Consider the following 25449-nt stretch of genomic DNA (forward strand, 5'->3'; position numbering starts at 1 on the left):
TTGATAACTTTTTTAAAGAAAACAGAGACGGTGGAACATATCTAAACAGATCAAGAGATACTTATATTTTATTTGTCTCCATGGATCATTTTATTCTTGTTCACGGTATTCAATTAAAACTCATTTTGCACAATGCCAGCACTTTTGAATGTCATATTAATGTCATTAGGACTAAAAACGTGACTGTTACAAGGCTGGTATCATTTTGATTATGTACACAGTCGATATGCTCCAGATCTCGTGGATAATAGAATTCTTTGAATGCTATGGTAAAAAACCTTCACAGTTATTCCATTGATAGTGCATAATGCATTATAAATGACTGCCTTTGAATATGGAAGTCTAATTTTGATTCATAAACCTATATTCCATGAATGAATTCTCTATTTGCTTTGTAAAATTTTGACTTGTATGAATATGGATTTCAATTATAATTTCCTTCATCATCATCATCCGTGAAAGTACAGTCCACCGGGATGGTGTGTCGTCATACTTGTAAACCTTAAACCTAGTTCACAACAAATTGACTTGCATTGTGCATTGTAGATTAGGACTCTTGTGAAAATCTGACCAGTTTAGTGTAAAGTCAGGTGTTAACGTGAGTGCAAAGTTGTATGAGATGTCGTCCATAATTACCAACACCTTTACTTAACGCCTCCCAAGCCATTCTGACTGGAAAAGAGATCACTTTGGGTGATGAGAGTCTCCTATATATCATAGATTAGATTGACATTGGTTGCTATGGTGATAATGATGTCATCAGACAAGTATGTGATCGCCTCAGATGGTGTCCGAGGGTCGAATGTTAATTGATGGGAGGAGAGATGGATGCAGTGAGGAGGAGAATATACATTTCATCTGTTATTGTTTTACGGAGCTTATTCCCTGATTCTGTCTCCTTCGTGATGCCTACAAGATGCTTTTAGTCTTTATTTGCAGTTGAGTCTGCCGAGTTGACCTCTAAAGGGAAATTACTGCCTGAGGGGATATTGCAAGGAAATATTTGTAATCACCGATTACTGTTGCAATTTTACAATTTTGATATCAAAATTAGCAGTGGTTTACTCTCCTTGTAACAAGAAGTAAATCAACAATTTAATAGTGCAAATTTGGAATTGATTGCGAGACATATACTACAGTGTTCACATACTTTGGGCACAAGGGCCCCCCGGCTTACAAAGAGTTATGATTGATCCAATCAATCTCAACTGTATGGAAATCCACCCATGCCATAATTTCTTCTACAGGAAATTTGCACAATCTCCTTAGTAAACAAACAGAATCACAGTGCCAATTTTTAAGGAGAATGATGAATGTATGCATATACATCCTGTCTAGAAAATATTTTGAACAAACATACATTTTAGATGTTGATGTTGCTGGCTTTCCATAGTTGTGGTTGTTTGGATCAATCGCAACTCTTTGTAAGACGGGACCCAGTGTTTGAATAGCATATGATGGTACTAGTGAAACATATATGATAAAGTACTACCAGTCCAGTCAAGAAACACTTTCCCTCATGTATTTGTATATCAGTTGGTGAACTTACACCCTATGTTGCAAATAATCCTGAGTTGACTTAGGATTGTAATCTTGAAATGTAACCCACAAAATGCCTAGCGAGTCGCACCTGTATTACAAATTAGCTGAGTATTATTCTGATTTGGCTAATTTGCTAGAAAATAGCCCTGTAAGACAAATTTCATCATAATCATGTGGTCAAATGATTATGATTGATAGCATCGACTACAATGTATAATTAATCGTGACAGTCAAGCTTACATTTATTGCTAATCTTTGTATTAATGGACACTGGATATTGCTCTGAATGGGATTAGTTGCTGGAATAGAAATTATTAAATTTATGCAATTTTTTCAATTTATTAAATTTCACAGTAATTAAAAAAAAATGTATTAATCAGCATATCTATAAATATTAAACAGTGTCAGGGGGGGGTGAAAGTAAGAGTACTTATCTGGGTTATCCCCTTAAAAACAAATACAGTTGGAAGTACACTTGTACATAAAAACTTAAGATTAAACACGATAATGTAATTAAAACAAAAATTAGAGAGTAATTCAAAACAAACTTAGGCTGGTGTAGACTGGCCCAAAATAGCCCAGTCATGATCAAGACATATCATAATACTTCGAAAACTGGTCGTGTTTGGTTACAGAAAGGGGAACTCAGAAGTGCTGTTTATTCATGCTGCTCTTAGAATAACAAGAGAGCCGTGATATGATATTTTGTTTTTGTTGATTCAATTGACTGCACAGTGCCTTAAGGTCTGCCTCTTGTCTGAAAATATCTTGATCGAAAACAGTGTTCACATTAGAGAGGCATAGGTTTATTCCGTGGGTGAGGTTTACAATAAATTATAAGAATTAGTTAAACTTACCAAATACAGGCATAAGGACAATTGATGAGGACAAGATCCTGCTTAAAAATATAATGATAAATAATAATATAGGATTGTATAGCGCACGTATCCACCTTGTTAGGTGCTCAAGGTGCTTGTCTGAAAATATCTTGATTGAAAACAGTGCTGACATTAGAGAGGCATAGGTTTATTCTATGGGTGAAGTTTACAATAAATTATAAGAATTAGTTTAAATTACCAAATACAGGCATAAGGACAATTGATGAGGACAAGATCCTGCTTAAAAATATAATGATAAATAATAATGTAGGATTGTATAGCGCACTTATCCACCTTGTTAGGTGCTCAAGGTGCTTGTCTGAAAATATCTTGATTGAAAACAGTGTTGACATTAGAGGGGCAAAGGTTTACCATAGATACAACATTACAGTTTTTAGCTCTGCAGAGTGTTTTTTCCAGCTTAAAGATATTTAAAAAAAGAAAAAAAATCAAACCTTTAAAAAGAGCAAAATTACTAATATACAACTTAACAGGTTTGAACTTGTGAGTTCCTGGTGAAGTATAAAAAAAAACATTTCCCACTCTCTTTTGAAATATCCTAAATTAAAAACAATGCAAATATTTGAAAGGAGTTAAATGACTAATATAACACTTCACAGTTTTGAACTTTATTTGTGAGTTCCTGGCAAAGTATAAAATGCATTTCCCCACTCTTTAAGTATCATTTTTTTAAATCAAATCTTTGAAAGGATCAAAATTACATTATTTAAAGAGGCACTCATTTGAAATAAATACACTGTATCTTACTCTGTGACAGTTAAAGATAATGGTAGCGATCAAAAAATGAGTTTGAACAGAATCCATTAGAATTACCACCCAAGTGTTTGTATGTATGAATAAGAATATATGTCAAATGGCTCTGGAAGAAAATGCGTTATTTCTGAGAAATGAGCAAAATAAGCACAAAATTCCATCAAATATTGGGTATTTTCCAAGCAATATTAATACACTGTCCCACATATGTTTTTCTGTGTTAGTGATCATCATAATTTTTTGGTTTTGAGCTAATTTTTAATGATTTCACCAAGATGAGTTACATCAATCTACCAGATCTAGATATATGATAATGTAATGACGATTAATCTTGATTTAAAAGACTTTCTCACGAAATAATTGTTTGCCGCAACTACTTTCTTTTACCTTTAATGCCACACGCAATAGATGTGAGGGATGACTTCAAGTTATCACACTAAGCAGTACTTGACATTTCACATTGAGAAGTGGCTTGTAGATAACTAGGCGGTCTGGTAGTGTTTCACAAATGCGTTAGGAATCACGTAGATGGGACAGATTTCAATAGTATGTCACTGAACTTATGCTTACGATGATACTGTGAAAGATGCCCCAGGCTGAAATGAGGTTTGATTGGTAACATTAATAGGAATGTATATATTGGAGTTAACATAGATTTCAATAGTATGTCACTGAACTTATGATGATATCGTGAAAGATGTCCCTGGCTGATATGAAGTTTATCATTTTGATTGGTAACATGCTTTGTTGTGTGTTATCTCCCAGAAACCCCCCACTGTCGTCCGTCCTTTCCAGCTTGCCCCTCTTTCAAACATTCCTCTCATACCTCCAGACTGCATTCCATACAGTCTTATAGGTCATTTCCTTCGTAGTCTCAACACAGTCCCATCTATTCACTTTTGTGTTTGTTCTAGCCATGTATAAACACAGTCCCATACTGTACTTTTCGGTGTTGGTTTAATTTTCAGCATGTATAACACAGTCCCATCTATTCATTATGGTGTAAGTTTGATATCAGCACATACGACAGTCCCATCTAATCTTTTTGGTGTTAGTTTAATACCCAGTCCCATTTAGTCTTTTCAGCGTTGGTCTGAACTCAACACTTTACACCCAGTCTCTTCTGGTCTTTATGTTGTTGGTGTAATCTCAACACTTTGTCCATCTATGACTTTTGGTGTTTGTGAAAGCTCAATTTTTCTCAACCAGTCCCACCTATTATTTTGGCATCGGTGTAATCTCTGCACAGTCCCATCTATACTTATTAATGTCAGTTCTTCTCAGCACTGGTAATCAAGTCTTGATCGGTTCTTAAGGATGCTTCAATACTTGTCACTTCTTCTTTAATTGATGTGAATATTCAGTAAATATAGTGTAGCCCCATGCATTGTTATAATGTATACTGCTTTTTTCTCAGCCCTGGCTCTTTCATTTACTTAACAAAAGTATTTTTAAGGTTTTCTAATTTCGGTTAAACAAACAGATTTTGAACAGTATCTGTTTCAATAATAATAATAATAATAATTGGATATTTAGAGGCACTAAAAACAAAAAGTACCATAGCGTGTACAATGTATGAATAATAATTTAACATTTGCAATAATAACCACAATCAGTCATTCAAGATAAAAAGGGAAATTAATTATTGAAGAAAAATTTATATGTATATGAGAGTACAAACTACCTTTTAATGCTTTGCCATCTGCCTTTCACTCAGATTCCACTTTTCCTTTTCCAGACTTTAGAAAATTCTTGAATACGTGTCTGCGGCCGTGCTTTCTGGAAGTGATAATTAATCATTTATTTGGTTGATATGGCAACACCCCAAACATGCTTTTATTGAAGTGAAGCTCACATTGTTCTGCATTCTACCAGCAATATCCTGTCAGAGTTTGAAACTTAAAAAAAAAAAAAAAACTCAAAATCTAAACTGAAAGGAGAGAGAGCAATCCTGATATAGATCCTAATATTTTGATGATAAAAATATTTTATATTTCCTTTTTAAAACAGATACCATGTAAAAAGGAACCGAGTTCATCCGTTGGGCCAAACATATTGATTTTTGATTTTTTTTAAATGTCAAAACACAAAACATTAGTTTAGACTGCAGAGATTCCGTGCTGTACCACAATCACTTGTTCATCTGTGCTTTACAAAATTTAAAGTTTGATGTTCAGCAATATTTCAAAAAGATTCTGGCATGTTATTGCATGTCAATCCGCAGTATTCCTTTCTATTCACATAAATTCATTGTTAGATCTGATCTCACCCTTGAAAAGGGCTTTCTGACAATTTAGGTTATGGTTTTGACAATAGGGGTATAATACAAAAGAATTGTAAATCTAGCGTGATTCATTATGTATTGTGATCTTATGTATTGATTCAGACTATGCTTGCTGAATGCGTGATATATTTTTCGTGTGCTCTTTTACTATATTGTAATTTTGCTAGGAAAATAGGTGGAAAAGAAGAAAATGTTAATGATCACATGATTGTGTTGTTGATGTGATATTAAATGATGAGGAGGAGGAGGAGAAGAAGAAGACAACGAAGGAGAAGATGACCAAGAAGAACACGAAGAAGACAATGATGACGAAGAAGTAAAAGAAGACGAAAAAGAGGAAGAAGGAGGAGGAAGGAAGGAAGGAAGAGGAGATGAAGAAGAGGATGGGGAGGAAGCGGAAGGGTACGAAAGGAAAAAGGGGAGGTAGAGAAGAGAGCAATTTGATTATGTATGAAAAATGAAGTTATGGAGGACAAGAGTGATAGAAATATGAAGCGAAGAGAAAGTTAAACAACTGACTCTCCCATTGTACATATGTATTGTCACACTTGTGTGTTCACTCTGTCTGGGTAGAGATAATGCAAGTTTGACTACCGATTAACTATGTTTTTCATTCATTGTTACCACAGAAATCATGATCCGTAGAGCAAACGGTTTCTCTTTCATTCTTTCACCTCTTGTATATGTGTCTCCTATTTCTATCTCTTCCTTCTCCCTCTCTCTCTTGTGATCTCTTTCTTTTCCTTTCTTTTGCTCCACTGTTCTCTCCTCAGCCTGTCACCCCTTTTAATATTTGTGTGTCTCTCCTCTCTCCGGCTTATCCATATATTTTCTGTATGCCTCTTTTCATCTTTCCTCTCTGTCTTCTCTTCTCTCCTCTCTCTTTCTTTCTCTTCCTGTGTGTGTTTTTCCCTTGCTGTCTTTCACTTTCTTTCTCTTTTTATCTTAATCATTAATGTAATAGCATCTCTTATTCCCTAAATCTTCCATTGCCACAGTCTCATACCTGTCCTTTTTCTTGCTCTCTTTTTCTTTCTCCCCCTTGCACTTCTTGCTGCTCTTCTCTTTCGCCTTTCTTTCACCCTCTCTCTCAACAATCATGATCAGCTGCATTTGCCACTCGAGCATTCACATTATACCCCCGGGCTCCTTTTCACGCCATGAATAGGCTGCATAATCAAAGTGATATTTATTGTGCGTGCGAAAGGGACTGCATGGTGGTGGCAGCGGTGGGATCGCCACTGCTATATCACTGCATCTGTTCAAAAGTCTTGTTTTTTCACACATTCTCTCACGAATGTATCAAATGAATTGGAACCTCCGTAGAATGTTCAAGCTCGACACCTGTATAGCCAGTCCCATCAAGGATGTTCAATGCATACTCGAGATGGAGGGGTAATTTGAAAGAGTATAAGACTCCTGAAGATTGCTCATGTTAGAATTTATATTTGGAAGAACTGTCAGACTGAATAGGCATTGCACAATAGGTGTTTGTGTAAAACATGCACAAATCAGGGTAATCCTTTTAGCACATGTTTGTGAAGTGATTAAAGAGAAGGTTGCCTTTGTGGAATGCCAGATTGGGCCATTGTACCTCTTTCATGATCAGGGGAGGGTTTCACGGAGCATGGTTTCCACTGGCAAATTAGCTCTGAGCCAATCGGATGCGAGGATTTCAGTAGCTTATAACAGTTATTAAGTGAGTGGACTGCAAGTGATTTGCAGCTGGGTAAACTAAGGTGATTAAACACATTTCATGTGATCAGCGGAGCAAGTGGATCTCTTTTATTTATTGATTAATGAATTGGAATGGCTTTTGATCGATTTCTGAGCTGCAGCACTTGGATTGTTGTGTCTGGGATTGGCCATCACTGTCTGCATATATTGTCTCATGTTGTCCTGGCATGGAGTAATGAAGAAAATCTTAATTTGTAGGGCAACTGTTAGTTCCTCTGGATTCAATATGTGGGACTACAGTGGATTTATATCGGAGATACATCAGCGAAATACCGTGAACATGTTTTTGGATCTATTATTTCATAGTAGTGCTTCTGTTTATTTGAAATGAATTTGTTTCGAGAGAAGGAAATCGGAGAATATGTAATAGAGGTTATTTGATAATATCTGGGGAGGGATCGTGAAAGGACTTGTCGGACGTTTTATCTGACAAGTCCTGTTTATCCGACAGTTAGCATAGTGATAGTGCTTCTAAGCCAATCAAAATCATGGAAAGTTGTCAGATCTGACAACTTTTTGGACAAAAGTGTTCATGAAATGCTCCCCCGATGAGTAATAAGATGGGACTACAGTTGTACATTGTCATCTTTGGAAGTGGAAAATTAAATTATATGTATGTAAGAACTGCAGAAATTCCAACTTTATTCATGGTTTTACTTGTTCTGGATAACAGGTTCTCCAGGAACCTAGTTTGGGGAATGGTTTTATCATTACACCATGTGCATTTTTCATTGAACTGTTTGAAGAAGGCATCGAGGTACCTTACAGAATGAAGCACTGTGTTAATGAGACTTGCACATTTCTTGTATTTTTTTTTTCATATCAAGTCAAGCAAATGGATACCTTAGCAACTCGCTGACAGCTGAAATCAGTTGTAAAATCAATTTTCCGAGAATTTGATCAGTCTACTGCTTTGACAGTGAATGTGTATATCATAGGTGCCTTTGATATCATGTGACCAGCTCTTCTTGACGAGATTTTTTCATTAGATGATAATCATGCTTCACATCCCCACCCCACCTAATGCCCTACCCCTCCCCCACCCCCACCTCATATTTCAAACATCTCATGTTGCCAAGCTAGCATTATTAATCCTATGGATACATCATACATGGCTCCAATATCATGTGACCAGCTCCTCTAGACGAGATACATTTTCAATAGATGATGAGCGTGCTTCACATCCCAACCCCACAAGTACCCTACCCCTCCCCCACCCACCTCATTTCAAACATCTCATGTTAATCTCATATTAATCCCATGGATACCTTGTAAATCATTCATGGCTCCAATATCATGTGACCAGCTCATCTTGACGAGAGATTTTTTCATTAGATCATACCCCACAGCCCCACCCCACCTATACCCTGCCACTCCCCCACCCCATACCCGTCCGCTTCTTCGTATCCCACCCCTCCCCATCTCATTTTCCTAATATCTCATGTTGCCAAGGAAGCATTATTGACCCTATGGATGCCTTGTGTATCATACACGCATTGTATATCATGGATGACACCAATATCATGTGACAAGCACCTCTCGACGAGAGACATTTTCATTAGATTCGTGAGTGATCGCCGACACGGTTTGTCGCGTAGGCTCAGATGACCTGAGACAACCTCGCCCTCATATTGGTCATCTGCATGTCTGGACTGTATTCAATTAAGTCCTTTGAATTCAGACATTATTTCATTTCATTAGCATTTAATTAAGTCGGTAATATAACTCGACGTCTCAAAATCAGTTCAAGAAGAAAGCTTATTGATAGGCAGATGAGGGTCAACTTTATTTATCAAGGTCGTGGGAAATCTGTGGTGTGGGTCCTGTAACACAAAGTTTAGCAGTCATACAATCAATTGTACCTTGTGATCGATGCAATCGATCTTAACAAATATTTTATACAATCATTAAGATCTGTGTACAGGGGGCTATGGATTTGCTCTTGAATATTTTGTTATCAAATTGTTGCTTGCATCAAGCATCAGAAGATCTGCACATTTGATAGATGGAGCTAAATAAAATAAAAAAGGTGAACTTGTTTAGAAAGAAATCTTTTTAACATTTAATTTGTATTACATAGAGAGAAAAAAACATAGAAAAAAGCAACAAAAAAGTTAAACAAAAATATGATCAATGATTGGGAATTGTAAGTGATTGAAGAACAATAAATCCATGTTTATCCACTTTGGAAGAAGAGAAAACCAATTTCTGTTTTTATTACTTTACCTCATAAACTGCCCAAACTGTAATAATTTGAGAGCATTACACGACAATACAGTTGTTTTAGGATTTTTTTTTTTTTACTGAACACCATTCTAAAATGTTGACTGTCCCTTTAATGAGGAAAGCTAAATCTGTATAATTGTCTTAACTCTTCTTGTCCTTTCATGTTATACCCCTTTCATAAACCCAATAAAACATATCCTCCAATTAGCCGCCTAAGAGTAATGCGGATAATTCAATAAAAATTGCGTTCACAAACTCCATAAATTATTTTTACGAGCGCCCGTCCTGAAAAAGGCGGATAATCGTCATGACAACTGGACACGCCCCCTCCAATGCGGTTGTGTTGGAAAAGGGTGACCTTGTGACCGCACCATGGCAATTATCCGCATTATTTGGAAATACGTTCATAAACTCAAAATCTTGTCCCGATGCCGCTATTATGCGGATAATAGCAGCATCAGAATAATGCGGATAACTCTTGTCCTCCTCTGATTTTACGACCAAATTATGCTGCTATTAGCTGCATAATTGTGTTTTATTGGGTTTATGAAAGGGGTATAAGTTACATGTATGAGTTAATAATTTTTAAACTGACACTAACGTGGAGGTGTAGGAGTTTATAATTCATATAGTCCTTATCATTAGAGGAAGAAAACTCATATTTCAATTGACACCAATTTTCTTGGCTGTTCTTGAATATTGAAAATGTTTTGCATCAGTGGAGTGAGTCCCTTTAATGAAGATAGCTCAATCTGTGAAACTGTCTTGACCCTTGTCCTTTAATCCCAGCTGTGAGTGGAATGTCGTCCTATCCACCAAGCTTGGGATGATTGAGATTCCAGTCCCATCTGACTCTCATCCCTCTCTCCCCCATCCTTCTCCCCGCATCATCCCTCGCATCCCATTAACATGCCACGGGATGCCATCTCAATGCTCCAATAGAAGCATCCTCGCCCATCTCACGCTGCATAGCCGCTTCGCCCACACCACGCCACATTCGAACCTGTCACGCCGCGGCTTCCTCGTTGCACATAGGGATTTAGCCCCGCCGAATGTTGTATGGCCCGGATAATCCCCCATATTTTGATCTGTTGATCCGCGGATTAGGTAATCCATTCGCCTGTCGCCGCCGCGAATCACCGCATCACATCGCCCTCACAGGCATCATACACACTCCCCCCTTACACTCCATGCTTCGGGATAGCTGATCGGAAAGTGGGATACCCCGAGTAACGCTACACCCTTTGGATAATCACATCCTTTCTGCTCTATGGGATTATACCTGACATCTTCGCTTACATGTATTGTCTATCTTCTTGGTAAACAGATCTAACCTTACATCGAAGCTACCTGATCTGACCTTCCCGAAGCACTCTCTTTGCCTTGCGGAACCAAAGCAGATGCTGACAGCATCAATTTCTTTTGTTGTTCCTCTCTGAAGGCTTTTATTGATTTTTATTGATCCGTGCATGGAATCCATATGTCATTTTCATGGATCTGTGTGTGATATCTCTCTCTGTGGAATGCTATTGCAATGCTTGATTAATCCACGTTCAGATTTGTGATTTAGTGCTTTAGTTCTTCAGTCGTGCGACCTGCATACAACTCATTTTCGATGTCTTGACTCTGGAGTATCCATAGTATTTGCCAGAGAAAGTAATACTTTATTGGATATCACATTCTCGCGTGGAGTTTTCATTAGATTTACCATAAATTATTATTTTGAGAGATGTTTTAAAATCAAGCTGGAATTATCGTGTGTGGAATAGCAAGTTCTGTATCCAATGGTCACCAGTGAGTTGTGATCAAATATGATTTGTGTCTTTACTTCATCTGTCTCTTTACATTTGTTGCATTATAAGCATGTGTTTATACATTGTTCTCTGCAATTCTTCTGCCTACAAACAATAGTCCTCAGCAATCCATGGTCACCATTGAGCTGTGATCATGTATGATTTGTGTCATTACTTCATTTGTCTCGTGACATTTGTTGAGTTATTGGCATGTGTTTATTCAGTATTCACTGCGATTCTGCTATCAAACATTATTATTCCCTAAGCCATTCATTGGAGGTTGTGGTATTTGCTCTTGTGCTGTAGTTCTTCAAATATACAGGAATAAATGTCACCTTTTTTGTCTCCGATGTCTGGAGAGTATATTGGATACCGAGAGAATTAATTTGATATTGTTGTTTTTCACATGTTTCTAGAGCTATTTGAATAGTTAATCTTTGTTTATTTTTTAATTTTGAAGAAATTTTGGCAAAAAAAGTGATATCTCGTCCTGCATTGCACTCTGTACAATCATTACTGTTTGGTTATACCTTTATTCTTAAAGGGGGACTTAACTGTGTGTGGTGTCTCATTGACTGTGTTATAAATACATAGTCTTAGAATATACGTTTTCAGATATCTACTAATACTACAGATAATAAATTGACCTATAATTGTATTTGTATAGAGGAAGTGAGGAACTGAAATGTTTTGAGAGGAAAAGTAATTGTTTTGCTACTTGGTAACATAATTTTTGCGGTATAAATGTATCGAGTAGTTAATTAGCATGTTATCATTCAAGTGGGTTTAATTACTAGCCTACACTAGTATTATGGGTCAGGAAACTGGCCAGGTATGAGTAGTTGAGGACTTGAGATGGCGCTATTTGTTCGTGTCTACTTTAAAGTGTCTCTTTAGTTAATTTGTCTGTTCTTTATTATGCCTATACATTGGATTTGTGAAAATAAGTATTGGATATATATCATTTGTACAAGTTATTTTCAAGAACTACATGTATATCCAAATATTATCATTGATGACTTTGTGAAATTTTTCAAGCTGTTAAACCTGCTGAAGTTCTCTATAGGGACATCACATTCCACATGTTTCTGAAACTTTGTTAATTTGCCTCATGGGCTCATTTGTCTTGCGCTAATTGCATCTCGCCTGACACTCATTTGTACTTCCTTAATTATTGCTGAGACAAACCGGAGACTCGTTTAAGGGTATCCAGAGGAACGTTTCCTTGTGCCCCATAAAAAGACCAATCAAAGTCCTCACTGTAACACTCTGGCTATATCTCTTGGATAACTTAGGTGTCTCAAGGAGTTGGACTTCAGGACTTTGGTGGATTTGTATGATATGTATTCCAACATTTCCAAGGAATGCTTCCTCACAACAACAACAACAATAGATTCCTCACTGTTATCCTCTCTTGGATAACCTGGGACCCGTAACACAAAGCTTAGCAATGATCGTAGAAACATTTTTCTACGATTGATTCCATTGACTACAATACACAATCAATCGTGAAAATCAAGCGTACGAGTAATCGCTAACCTTTGTGTTACGGGACCCAGGTTGTCTCAAGATATTCCTTCAGGACTATGGTGGATAAGTACATGTATGCTATGTATTCCATGGATTTCTTCTTGGTACCTTATATCAAACACCTATTGAAGTTCCTGCTGTCTTTTGGACAACTAGGTTGTCTCAAGAAATTCCTCCAGGATTTTGATTGATTTGTATGCCATGTGTACCATAATGGGTCTTGTCTTATGGGATATGTCTACCTGACTGGCATGAAAGCATGGATATCCATTGACTGATGTCTTTACAGCCTTTCTGATGGATTTAATGAGGAACACCTTTTAAAGGACACTAGGCCTGGGTATCATCTCAAAAGACCGCTGCACCCACTGAGTTATATCATACTCTTCAATGTAATAACACTTTTCTCTCTTTTGCATTGTGGTTCAACGGACTCAAGGTATTTCCGCCTAATTATGTAGAAAACTAGTGTCATTGATTTTCTGCCAGTAATGGTGCTTTTATAATTAATGTGTTCTGTGTGAAACACCCTCCTGACTTGAAACATTGATACATGAGATGTCTTTAGTTATTCTCAAGAACTCACTGGTCTGTTTTTGGAAGCAAGGTCATAATAAGTACGGGCCACTTGGTAGCTTTTCACAAAGCCTTTTATTACTTGTTTCCACTGACTACTAGTGGAATCCTTGCATATGATTGGCTGAGAGCTAATTTGTCAGTGAAAAACCATGTTTCATGAAATGCCTCTCTCTTGCAAGGAGCCAACAAATTATCCTGTTTATCAGACATGTGTCTATTCTTCTGCGCTAATTGAAGGCTACAAAGGGTTTGATAGCATGGAACTATTTCATCCTTCACTCCATTGGTGGACGCATTTTCCAGCCTTGCAGATGCATTCAAGAAAAACATTCCATTTTGATAGAATACAGTACCTGTTGGCCCATAAAAACTAACCGGGGGTTAATACTTAAAATTACTGTTAAGTATTCAGGTGATGCTAATGATTCAATGCATTTGTATATTGTCATATATATGTGCCTTTAAATGATGCAGACTCTTTCAATACAGTATAAAACGCTGGTTAAAATTATACACAATGCTGTTAACTGTATAAACCTTACTGTAGTGGGTGTGTCGTGGTCTAGTGGTTCCGACTCTCGCCTTTCAAACAGAGGGTCGTGGGTTCGAATCCTAGCCATGGTGTGTTTCTGTTTTCCTTCAGCAAGAAATTTATCCACACTGCTGCTCTCGACCCAGGTGAGGGGAATGGGTACCCGGCAGGATTAATTCCTTGCATGCACTGAGCACTGGTGATGGTAGCTCGAGCTAAAGCCAGGGTAAAAATAGCAAGCGCTTTGTATCAGGCAAAAAGCACTATATAAATCCAGCTATTATTATTATTATTAGTTGTTTAACAGTTTAAACAACCATGCTTAATTTATTGAGAATTAAACATTGTTGCTCAAGATTTTAAATACTTGTTAACACCAACCACTGTAAGGTTCATATAGTTGGCAGTGTTGTATAAAAAAAATTTAAACAGCATTTTTACTGTGTAAGCTTTTGAATATTTGGAGGAACATTGAAGTCTTGAGAGTGCAGTTTGAGGTTCTTCAAATTGTGAATTTCGCAGAGAGACCATTGCTTTTTAGATTTCTGGAAGGAGATAAAAAGATTCCTTCATTTTGCTTGGCTATACCTTTTCAAAGTAATCCTTTGAAAGTGCATTGGGAGGCAATCTCTATTGTGAGAGTAGTGTGGAAAGATCATTGATATTGTCACAATATTGTTAACTTCAAGCCAGGGTTATCATGCATGTATAGCTTTATGGTGACACAACATTTGCTTCTGCGACATATGCTCCGGTCTTGATATCTCAGGGGGCATAGGGTTTGTGTTAAGATTGTAATAAAGCTTTTGGTTCAGAAAAATGTCTTAATAAGGATTAGGGTTTATTTAGTTTTAGAGGTTAGGTTTTATGCTTGGCTTAACGTGCAGATTTTCCAACGCAGCAATTGTCGCTGGAGCAAATGTCATGGAACTGCTTGTAAGTCTAACCTAGCCATTTACAAACTATTCTGTGGGCCCTTTGCACTATGGAGTTGCAATCAATTGTATTTCCAAAAATTAAATACAACTTTGATTTAAACCAATGAACATTGCCCTATGAGACTTGTGTTTGATTATTTTAGTTGCAATCAATACACCTCATTCTGATGTTCACTTATTTCTTTAACTGTTGAATTAGTATCTTTGATAAGGATATGAAATATTGGGACTTTACAAATTCCATACATTTATTACATTCAATTATTGATAATATATCTTTGCAAATTCTCAAGTTCTCTTTAAAAAAAATATTGTTTTGGTTTGTCTTGTTATGTAGTCTTGTAGCCAGATTTATGGAGAATATAAAGTGATGTTTTGTATTTGATCTATTTTAGAACTTGGATTTGATCCAAACCTGAATACTGAATTCCCATGAATTCTAAACTTCATGCTAAAAGGCTTAAGAAATAATTGTGAAATACAAATTATACAACCACAATTAAAATGAAAATTATAGATCCTTATATAATTTACACATTTTATTAGTGATTTTGCTGGAGTGAAAAAAAATATGGTCTTATTCATGAAAAAAAAATCTTTGTGCAATCCTTCATTGATTCATCTTCAAACATTTCTTTTCCCAAATTATTGGAGTGATTGTTGCAAATGCAGTTGCTATCATAGCAGGAAGTTGTTGATTAAAGGACAAGTCCACCCCAACAAAAAGTTGATTTGAATAAAAAGAGAAAAATCAAACAAGCATAACACTGAAAATTTCATCAAATTCGGATGTAAAATAAGAAAGTTATGACATTATAAAGTTTCACTTAATTTCACAAAACAGTCATATGCACATCCTGGTCAGTATGCAAATGAGGAGAGTGATGACATCATCCACTCACTATTTCTTTTGTATTTTATTATATGAAATGTGAAATATTATAGTTTTCTCCTCATTGTCAAGTGAAACAACAATTAATTCCTCCCTGAACATGTGGAATTAGCATTGATTAATACTATATGTTTCAGTCAAGTTGATCCTTATTATCAGTTCTATAAAAAATGAAATATTGTATAATTCAAACAATAAAAAACAAAAGAAATTGTGAGTGAGGAACATCATCGACTGTCTCATTTGCATGTCATTGAGTTGTGCATATCACTTTTTTGTGAAAAATAGCAAAACTTCAAAATGTCATAACTTTCTTATTTTACATCTAATTTTGATGAAATTTTCAGCTTTATGCTAGTTTGATTTTTCTCTATTTATTCAAATCAATATTTTTCTGGGGTGGACTTGACCTTTAAGTTTGTGAGAATCCATACATGTGTCTTCCAGGAATTTGGCAAGAAATGTTTGCCAGCATGTTTGGATCGTCCCCCTCAAAAGTAGGTCAGTGTTTTGAACCCCTTCATGCTTTCATAAAGAAAGGAAGTCTGTCGATTGGATTTAGTGAGTGTGGAAATTGCAATCCAGTTATTGTTGTGACAACCATCAAGTACCTTCTCATTTCTTTGTGGTGGTGAAGAGCTCCTTAATTACCAATTCCTCAAAATGTAGAAAGATGGCTACAATGTAAATGGTGTAGCAGTAACTTCAGTTGGTATACCATTTGTTGTGTGATTGTTGTGATTTCAAATTGAGGACCTTCTTTTTTCTTTGTGATGGTGAAGAGCTTTTGCATCACCAGTTCCTCAAATGTAGAAAGGTGGCTACAATGTAGATTGTGATGTAGCAATGAATTCAGTTGTATACATACCGTGTGTTGTAGCCATTCAGTTGTATACCATTTGTTGTAACAACATTGTTGTCCGTTCACCTGAGGCAATTGAATCACCTTTGGATCATAAATATCTTTTTATAAACTGTGATTATTCTGCCTACTTCTTGTAACTTGCAAGGTTTTCTGGGGACCTTTTCATGATGGTTGTCAGCAGTGACAAGTTGTCTTTTTGGAACAGTTGCCATAGAAACAGTCAGAGGCCAGTGCTTCTCAGCCAATCAAAACCAACTACTTCACCAAAGTTGTCGGTGCCGACGATTAACTCATTGCTGGCAAACTTTCCTACATGCCCCCTGTTCTTGGAGCTTGTATAGAAACTATGGCACCTGTGGTCACCGTGACTGCAATCGATCTGCTTGATGTTGTCATTGGACCCTGCTATAAGCGCTCATTACGCTTGTCACTCAATCAAAGTCACAAGACACTCTGCTGTGACCAGGTGTACGTCTTGAGGCCCCAATTATCACATTAACTGTACTTACCCTTAGATATTACATATTTATGAAGGATACACTGAAACCTGTCATTGCGTCAATCAAGGCACGTACACACGGATTTGACTTGCCTGGAAGTACCACGTGCACAGGAAATTGATGTCGTTTGAGCGGCAACCCCACGTTTCCTCCCAGTGTTTCTTCAAGAGTGCTTGCTTGACTCCCTTTCTAATTGTGGCATTAAGTCTCGGTAAACTCCACATGCACAGCTTGTGGTACAATTGTTATTGACAGCCGAGACATTTTTTTCCCCAAACAGTTCATTTCTGGGTGAACACGAAAAGATATTATTGCCAGCAGCCTTTGGAGTTCAAACTGATGCTGGACAATCTAGTCTTTGATAGGGTCAGGTCATTGGTTTGATGCATGTGCCTGCTTCTGTTAAGCATTGGAGATTTGAGAGGTATCAACTGGAATCATTCTCGACTGTCCAAGCTATAGTTGGAATGATTCCTTCATCCTTGATTGTGTGGTTACACATCTAATTTCATCTTTAGACTAGGAGTCCGATGTAAACATTGAACTTGATCTGTTCAAGAAGTCATATCAACCCTCGACGGATCTTTACCTGTGGGACTTGTGACACAGTTTTGGATTGGGGTTCTTCTTCTTCTTCATAGACAGTACAGGATACCAATATCCCTCCATCAAAGTCCAGTATGATAGTATGCTGATCGCAAAAGAACTATCACCTCGAGAACCTTGAGAGTTTAAATGGAATATTAACATTTTTGTGGAGACCCGACTGTCATTTTGGAAGTTACCAAAGGCATCATACTTGTGATATTTGCCCATATTTGGATTAAGCTTTAATCTTGCCAAGGATTGTAACAACCATGTCGTACGGAGGCTACGGCCGCTACGGCTCAGGGAGCTCCGGATCCTCCTATACTCCTGGTAGTGGATCCAGGTATGGATCTGGGACAGGGAGCCGACTAGGTTCCACAGGGAGCTATACTCCAACATCATCAGTAAGCTGCTTTTCTTTCATACTCTTTCATCTGTCTCCCCCTCTTTCTCTCTGATGAAATCATGAAATGTGTTATTCTTGAATAAATGCAAGTTTTGAAGTTCGGAATTTTAATCATCTAAATTGTATCTTTTATTGTACCAGGTGGGTGTTTCACAAAGCTGTTGGCAAGTTAAATCGGACTTTAAGAATGACTGGTGAACCTTTCTCACGTGCTAAGTAATCACCAATGAACATTTAACGGTGAATATCATTTACCACAAATGATCACCAGTTGTTCTTTAAGTCACTCTGAACTTACAAACAGCTTTATGAAATGGCCCCCCGGTAATTAAACTTTTAACCTTTTAAGAATACAAGGACGTGACTAGAAAAACTCTGATGTAATAATTGTAAATCATGTATATGGGGCTACCTATAACCTGGTGTGTTCATTGATTTTGTTTTTTGTTTGAGCAATCAGTCAATGTTAGTGTTTCTGAATTATATTTGTATTCAATGTTGTGATTTGAAACGTACATATACTTTTTTGAATATGCGCGTATATAATATGTGTGCTTTGTAGATCTTTAGTTATAGTAGAATGGTAGAAGCAGTAGGCAAATTTTAAAATGTGCTGCTTCCAGAAGTAGGCATTGTGGTGAAAAAGTATGTTTCTCAGTGTAATATATTTTGTAGAAATTGTAAAATGCAATATGTGTATAATCTAATAATCCCCTTTTTGTTTTGCAGTGGGAATACAAGCCATTTTCTCATCCCCAATTTTTTTTTTCCGTTTACAAACAGGATAACAACGATCAGTTAATTATCAAGCTCTTCGTTTACCCTCCACAGTGTTTTAAGTTCTTTATCGAATGCAATATTCTTGCCTCAACTATAACAGCAGTGCGTGTGTCACACGCATTGCCGTCTTTGGTATATCCGTGTTTGTAAATTAAAAATCTGAAATCTGAAATGCCTTTTTCCCCCTCAGAGTCGCCGACCATCTCCTCTGTATTCCTCTTATGTAAGCATACCCGACAATTTCCTTTCAACAATTATTTTCCACCTCCACTGTCTATGTCAACACCTTGTGTATATATATATATATAATCCTCGCTATCCTCTCGTTCGTGTCTAGTCTGTGTTCCATACTGAATGTCTTATTTAACCAACATTACATCAGTTAATACTCTATGCAGTCATTTATCAGTGGTTCTGTGTCTACACTCTCAGAATTTTTAACCAACCATTATTAAAGTTGGTTCGAATTCAATCTTACCAACTGTTGGTTAAAACAACGTTGTATGCAAACTGAATTGGTGTTTGTCATAACCAACAATTGGTTACAACAAAGTTGCATGCAAAATGAATTTGGTTTGTTTTAACCAACAGTTAGTAATATTTTAATCGGCTTTGGGTTGGTTAAATATTAAACTGAGTGTATTAGTTATCATATAACTACATCATTCCTCATTGGTAAATTGTTTGTGTTTATTTATTCATTAGGTATACATATATAAGTTGAGAATAAACAAGTTCTAGTTTAAATCATTCTCAATCTAGTTTGCACATTGCGAAATTCAATTTTGAGACATTCAGCGTGAGACACATTTAACTGTACCCCTATGCTTTGTATCTGACCTTTTGCATCTAAAGGCATTTAGAGGCTGTTAAATTGTCAATGCATTGCTGCTTTTCTGGGCTAAGAATCTAAAGGAAATTAATTCTCTATTATTTGACAATAATAATAATATGCAACAGTTATATAGCACCTCATTCAATGTTTCTAGCGCTGCATACTATAACCCCGGCTTTAGCATGGCTATCCTGATCATGCGCTCGAGCATTCAAGGAAATCCTACCTGATTCCCATTTACAACACCTGGGTGTAGAGTGGCAAATGTACATAAACGCCTTTCCACAGGATACTTTTACTGATTTCTTTTTATCGACGTTAATTCAGTGCTGGTTTTCTTACCCAAAACTGCCATTGGATATTCGTATATAAAAAAGAAAACAACTAACGCAAGACGGGAGTCATTTTCTGCATCAGATATATCGCTGATGTTTCATGTAAGAGCATCAGACTCATTATATATAAAAGGAAAAGACAAAAGCTGCAGCCTATGCCTAGATGAGGGGCTCTGATGATGTAAAAAAAAACAATTATTCAATCCTAGGAATAATTTTTAGTGATCCAACAACAATTTTTAGAAAATGCTTCTGAACCACTGTGTTTTGGGGTAACTTACCCATCCTAAAATGTTTATTGTAAACTCTGCCAATTCATTTTTTATTTGTTAGAATTTTAAATATCTCGATTTAGATGTAAACCTCATACAGAACTTTTGTCTTAGTGTCAGTCGAGAAGTATTGTATCCAAGCCTGCATCTGTTATAATATGCGATTATAATATTTTCAGTTTCATATATGTATATCATTGGGACATCTTAATCATTATCTGTATCACTTCAATACTTAACTTATGAACACAGTATGTAATCCCTTTCCTTAGTTGATAATCTGAATGTGGTTCACTTTGTCTTATTCATACATAGTGCCATGTGAATGTACAAGTATTGTATAATGTCATATTGATTGAATATTATACAAGTAGCAATCTGTATTTATCTTATCATAGTCATATGTTCATGTGAAATTTATGCAATTTGTGGTGAACAATAAACATTCACATAATGATTAGGTGGACAAGTTATTATGCAAATAATGCACTTCATTGAGGGTGTCATCAAGAAAAACATGCACAAAGTACCTTTTAAACAGGTCTCATACTGTTTCAAAGATACCAAGTGTGTGTAATTATTCTGATGCCGAGCAAAATGATGTGCATTATTTGTTTTATAAGATAGTGATGTGGGTCCTTGTTATTTGATAAACCATCCTTGTCTCAAAACCATGACCAGTCAATAGAATGAGTCATTGATATCAGTCATTAGCAAATTTTACTGTTAACTAGGGAAAATATATGACTGGTCATGTGATTTATATCAGCCAATCATATGATTAGGATCCATATCACTATTCTATAATGGGCTATATGCTTCATGACAGAGTCACATTCACATTGGTAGGGTACACGGTGCATCAGTCATTTACATTCCCATTAGAATGCATTGCTTATGAAGTTATGTAGAAAGTTCATTCAAACTTGTGGTATAGATAATTAGATATCAATTATCATGTAGAAAATATTTATACTCCAACACATGTATCATTTGAGCATTATTTGTACCTAGTTTGTTAGATATGAATATTTATTAAGTCAAAGTGTTGATGCATATTCATGGGTATTTGATGATGAATGATATGCATGCGTTTTGTGTGGTAAGTCCTGGGAATGACTGTTCAACTCTTGTTTGAGCCAAGTTTTGAAATTCAATAGACAAATTTGTTCTTAAATCAAATAGTAATTATAGATGAAATTACTTTGCAAAACTACCTCACATTTGCATTGCATATTTTTCCATCTCTTGCTAAAGATGTCCCATAGATGATACCGTTAACATGACCCTGGGTTTATTAATCCCCTTAATTAGATTTGTTTGGTATAATCTAATTATCGTAAGCTTATTATGGGAGCATAAGTCTTTGAATAATTTTGTTCATTTACAATCTTGTAATGTATCAACCACTCTTCTGTGGTTTACAACATATCATATCATTATCCCTGGCTGGAGATATAAAGCTGCCATATAGATAGATATATGCTAAATCGTTCAAGGGGCATCTCTGCTCAGCCAACCACAAAGTACTTTATCCCACTTGATTACAGACATGACCTAGTTCTTTACAGCACAATATGACAGGTTTAAAAAAGCAACTTTTCAAATTGGGTGATCAAAGAAAATACAAAGAGCACCGGTAAATATATAATGTCATATATAGTGTCAGATTCCTCGAGTTGAGTAAATGTTATGAAAAGAAAATGGAATATCTCTCTTACTTATCAAAATAAAACTAATCGAGGATTTACCTTTTAATATCTAAAGGAAGTTTAAAGGGAAAGTTCATCCTTTGGGTGCTGAAAAGAATACTTAAACTGCCATGTTTTATTTATGTCATTATTAAGGGAAGAATGTCATTCCAAATGGGTCCACGTCGAGCAATTACTCTTGAAATACCCTGACGTTTTTAATACTAATAATTAGGGGAAAAGTTGAAAGGTTTTAGCAAAAAAATTGAACTGGAGATTTTGGTCAGAACTGCACTTGGTTCCATTCTACATGCATGTGCGTCACTACTTCTTTGGTGGAATGTTTGTGAATTTCTTTTCTGCAAATCTCGTCAACAATACCCACATCATGTATTTCATTATTCAATTAATGATACTTTCTAAATTGCTTTGAATTATTTTCATTCATTTGAAAATCACATGATCAAGTCTAAATTTTACCTTAAATATGCGTTTCAGCCTCCAAGAGAGGAAGAGAAGAATATCTTTCCCTTGTTTTGTTTTGGTGTGAAAATTGTGACTCATTCACTTGGTGATGTCTTTGAGCATTTCTCGGCATTCTGGGGAAGAAAAGGGAGTGTGCATTCCTTTCAAATAAAAATGGAGTCACCAGTATTTGAGAATGTGTATGTGGCACCTGTCTTCTTCTCTTTTCTTTTTTACAATCGGTTCTTTCTAAAGAACTGGAACCAAGGGTCCTAACCGGGTGTGAAACTATTTCTGCAAAAAAAATCCCGAAATCTGGAGAACCCAGCTGCTCTTACACAATGCAGTATTCATGCAGCTATCACAATAGGTATTGTTAGAAGAACATCTAGGTCTGCCTGTATTGGAGAAGTGCAAGGTTATGAAGTATGGAAATATATGATCAAGTATTTAGTCGGTAGTTTTGATGGTACTTGTGTCATTTCGATGATCCCGGCTGAGGAATCGAAACCGAGTCGGGTTTAATCACGCTTCTTTTGTTGGGAATAGTCTGTTTTGAGATCGTTGTCAGTGGTACATCTGTTCTGGATTGTCGCAGAACTCTGCAATTTCATTTTGCATGAATTGCACGAAATGGTATTTCTGTTACCTGATTATAAGGCATTGCGATTCGGTGCACAGTTTCATCCAAACTCTAATGATATAGCAGTAATGTGATTACCAGGATAAAGGCTAGTGTAACAAAAGCCAGTTCAACATATGATTCTTTAGTTGGATTGATTTTCAGCAAGTTTTAATTCAGTAGTTATATCATGGATCCTTTTGATTCAACGGCTTACATGTTAGTGTCAGATGATGACAACGATGATGATGATGATGATGATGATGTTTTCTACCATTGTGAAAGTGTGAATGTTAACCAGGTAAGGATCAATTGCCCCAGGGTACTGTAATGTGAATGATACAATCGATAATTGCGATTGATTGTGCTTTTTTTTTTACATGGTTTATCATAAATTTACAGTTAAATCAATTATGCAATTTATCTTTTTTTGTGACAAGGCCAGATTCATCATCTTATGATTAATCTCAAATATGGGAGGCCAGCGATTCTGTATTCCACTTAAAATTCAACACTTTATTATTATTCTCTCAATTTGGACTTGCAGAAGAGAGGGTTGGTTGGGCTTAAATGCAAGATAGCACACAACAAGCATGTTTAGCACAGGGCCACGTAACATTAAGCTTAGCGATTGATCATTGGACTGATGTCGATGATGGATTGCATCGAGTTTTGTGTATTAAAGATCAATCATAAAAATCAGATCAGTCGCTAACCTTCATGATACAGGACCGTGGTCCCACCCACACAGTACAGTAATATGTAATCACAACGCGAGCTGGGGGGTGTTTCACAAAGATTTAAGTATGACTTAAGTTGGTGCTGCACCAGCCCGAGTTTGCTCAATCTCGAGATTTTAGCCCGATCGGCCCTCTTCGGGGTTAATCTCGAGATTCAAGAAACCCCGTCTCCACCACCGCAAGAAGAGCGATTCCTGTTCAAGGAATAATAGTCTGACGCTGTGAATATAATAATCCCAAGTGCGTCTGCACCTGCGAATTAGCGAGATGATTCGTAAAATTTCGCGCCATTTTGCAAATAATCCCAAGTTGACTTGGGATTGCAATCTCAAGATTAATCCTGCGAACTAGCGCGATAATTGCGTCTCCATTACAAATAATCTCGAGATTGTTCAGATCGGGATAATTTGCCGGATCAGAAATAGCGCGCTAATATGAAAACTCGGGCTGGTGCAGACGGCCGTTTACAGTCGCACTTAAATGCCAATGTGTACCTGATATGCAACATGCAATCTTATTGATCAATACGCTGTAGTATGCGTCCTCAAGGCACGATCTGACCAGTGCGGTCATGCCTTTTATACCGCACGTAACTAGGCATTCAAGTGCGACTTTAAAAAGTCATACTTAAATCTTTGTGAAACACCTCCCTGGTCTGATTCGGTGCACTACTTATTGCGCGATTGGAGAAACCCATGCAATCTTCATATGGGCAATTCCATAGGTTGGTGGACATGAGCTCAATGTGTCTTTGTACTGTATAGCCCATCTGAACCGTAACGTGAGTAACCACTTTATCTGCACCCCTAGTAAAAACCATGTGTTCTTTATTTTTTGAATTATATACAAATTTGTCTCCCTAATATACTTCTTTGAAATGGATATAATCAACTTTCATAAAAGCCTTGTATGAGGACACTTTTCACTTATGTCCACTTTCTATTTTATGCATGTCCAAATCATGTAACATGAGTAACCGACACATTTCAAAGATTTGCCAGGAGCATAATGAAATTTCCCAAGTTTTGTTTTTATACAAAGGATAGTCAGACTGCGTACTATGTTGTGATAAAGAGATGTTTAGTTCCTATCAATAATAATGGAGTTACAGCTCCAAGTATGAGTCAAGGTGTCTCCAAATGTAACGTGGGTAACCGTGGAATAGCCCATATATATAATACTGGGACACCAATAAACTGATGTTGAGGTTGGGCTGGATAAGCTTGCAGTATGCTTTTTAACCACATAATCACAAAAACAAACAGAATATATTTTATTTGATAAGTTGCAGATTCAACCATTTACAAGCTCTTGATTTGCTAAAGTCTAAAGTCTAATCTGATATTTCAACTTTTGAAACTTGCAAATGAGATTGAAACTTCGCAAAGCTAAATACTGCAAGACAAATCAAACAAATTTAAAAAAATTCTCTCTCGTTTATGTTTGGGCTGGTATTTTACTTCGATAAAATCCCCATAATTTTCACATTGCTCTTTTGATTTTGTTATTCATTAAAATTTTTTAAAAAGTTTCCCCCTTTTTTAGAGTGCCTAACTGCCAAACATGTGAAAATAGTCTTCTAGGGTAAAATCATTATGGATAATCGCCTTTATTGCTACAAATCACTATGACAGTTTTTTATTAT

General features: G+C 36.4%; 1 protein-coding gene across 13 annotated transcripts in view; it reads left to right on the forward strand.

Annotated features, from left to right (window-relative positions):
• The first annotated feature begins 6692 nt into the window (after positions 1-6692).
• LOC129283025 (protein phosphatase 1 regulatory subunit 12A-like) overlaps positions 6693-25449 on the forward strand; it is a 34970-nt gene continuing 16213 nt past the window's right edge. The window contains exons 1-3 of one of the 13 annotated variants that reach the window (XM_064115075.1): positions 6693-6886; positions 17589-18062; positions 19035-19067. In XM_064115075.1, the coding sequence (XP_063971145.1) occupies positions 17928-18062; positions 19035-19067 (168 nt within the window). In that variant the 5' untranslated portion in view covers positions 6693-6886; positions 17589-17927. Of the gene's footprint in view, positions 6887-7317; positions 7829-10424; positions 10761-10821; positions 11236-17588; positions 18063-19034; positions 19068-22573; positions 23366-25449 lie in introns of those variants that run through there. The other 12 variants (XM_064115072.1, XM_064115070.1, XM_064115069.1 and 9 more) reach the window with 12 other exon arrangements.

Source organism: Lytechinus pictus, unplaced genomic scaffold (assembly GCF_037042905.1).
Source record: "Lytechinus pictus isolate F3 Inbred unplaced genomic scaffold, Lp3.0 scaffold_20, whole genome shotgun sequence".
Classification (NCBI taxonomy): domain Eukaryota; kingdom Metazoa; phylum Echinodermata; class Echinoidea; order Temnopleuroida; family Toxopneustidae; genus Lytechinus; species Lytechinus pictus.